The 1530-nt window shown below is 61.7% G+C and overlaps 1 protein-coding gene across 1 annotated transcript in view; it reads left to right on the top strand.

Moving 5' to 3' along the window:
- Positions 1-1530, top strand: part of ZBTB47 (zinc finger and BTB domain containing 47) — a 12154-nt gene that overhangs the window by 7325 nt on the left and 3299 nt on the right. The window contains exons 4-6 of the mRNA XM_010835566.1: positions 247-425; positions 1060-1204; positions 1391-1530. Of these exons, the coding sequence (XP_010833868.1) occupies positions 247-425; positions 1060-1204; positions 1391-1530 (464 nt within the window). The remainder of the gene's footprint in view (positions 1-246; positions 426-1059; positions 1205-1390) is intronic.

The following is a 1530-nucleotide window of genomic DNA, read 5'->3' as shown; positions in this document are numbered from 1 at the left end:
CACTGAGGCTCACAGCAGCCATACAGAGAACCAGTGGCTAGGCCAGGATTTGAGCCGAGGCTAAGGAACCATGAAGGCCTCTGTGCTTGTCTGAGCAGACAGAGACCTAGCGGGGGGTGTGGGAGGGAGGGACAGGGAGGGAGGGGGAAGGACCTCGCCTGGGGGACAGAGGCCACGGGGCAGGTCCCAGGGTAGATGGTGCCCCAGGAGGTGGGTTCAAGGCTCAGCGTGGGGTCGGTCCAGCAGGGGTCCCCTGGGAGAAGCCAGATGGGTCCCTGAGATGTCATGGCCATGGTGCCTGCCCCGTAGCCCACACCAAGGACATGCCCTTCACCTGCGAGACCTGTGGGAAGTCCTTCAAACGCAGCATGTCTCTCAAGGTGCACTCCCTGCAGCACTCCGGGGAGAAGCCGTTCAGATGCGAGGTGAGTCCACTTCTGCCCCCAGGGACCACCCTGAACAGGGCAGGGATCAGGGGCAACAGCAGCTTAAAAACCAGGGGGTAGGGGGACTGGAGTATAGGGTGCAGAAAGAGAGGGGGCCCTCCTGTTGTTTGCCTTCTACTCCGTCCTTCCCTGGTTGCCCACCTACACCACCCCCCCAACCCCCGCCACACACCCCTGCTTCCTCTCACTATCTCAGTGCTGCACGTTCAGGGTGGGAAGTCTGCATGGGCTGGAACCATAGGACAGGCTTTCTGGAGAGGTGGAGAAAGACACATCTTAGGCAAAGATCAGAGATGGAGTTGCAGGTGGGGCTGAGGGAGGCCTTTGGACAAGGAGGAAGGATGGAGAGTCTTAAGCACAAGGGCTCCCTCCACTCTGGGGCCTTTTCCCACTTGCTGAGCCCCATTCCTGCCTGGGCCTCTCTACCTGTGCCCCATGCGCTGCCCCACCCCAGGAGCACCTCAGCCGGCCTTGGCATCCACCTGTCCTTGCCCAGGAGTCCCTCCCGCTGTGAGTCCTTCCCGGCCCTGTGAGCTGGGGACCAGTGCTTACCTCCCTGAAGGTTATTCCCCCACTCTGCCCTGGGTCTTGCCCCACCCAACCCTGCCCTCAGAACTGCAATGAGCGCTTCCAGTACAAGTACCAGCTGCGGTCACACATGAGCATCCACATCGGCCACAAGCAGTTCATGTGCCAGTGGTGTGGCAAAGACTTCAACATGAAGCAGTACTTTGATGAGCACATGAAGACCCACACAGGTACTGCTGTCCAACGGTGATGGCCTCTGCGCCATAGCAGGCATCCTTCTCTGCCCTTTTCTGAGGCTCAGCCCTGGCCTCCCTGACTCCCACGGTCGGGTGAGGGAGGCTGGCTCACAGGTTGGGGGTGGGGGGCGTGGCGGTCCCCCAGCAACTCCCCGAGGCCCATCCCCACCCACCCTGCAGGGGAGAAGCCGTACATCTGCGAGATCTGCGGCAAGAGCTTCACCAGCCGGCCCAACATGAAGCGGCACCGGCGCACGCACACCGGCGAAAAGCCCTACCCCTGCGACGTGTGCGGCCAGCGCTTCCGTTTCTCCAACATG

Source organism: Bison bison, unplaced genomic scaffold (genome assembly GCF_000754665.1).
Source record: "Bison bison bison isolate TAMUID 2011002044 unplaced genomic scaffold, Bison_UMD1.0 scf7180017864043, whole genome shotgun sequence".
In the NCBI taxonomy this organism is placed as follows: Eukaryota; Metazoa; Chordata; class Mammalia; order Artiodactyla; family Bovidae; genus Bison; species Bison bison.
The sequence above is the reverse complement of the archived record's forward strand: the minus strand, read 5'-3'. Positions and strand labels throughout refer to the sequence as shown.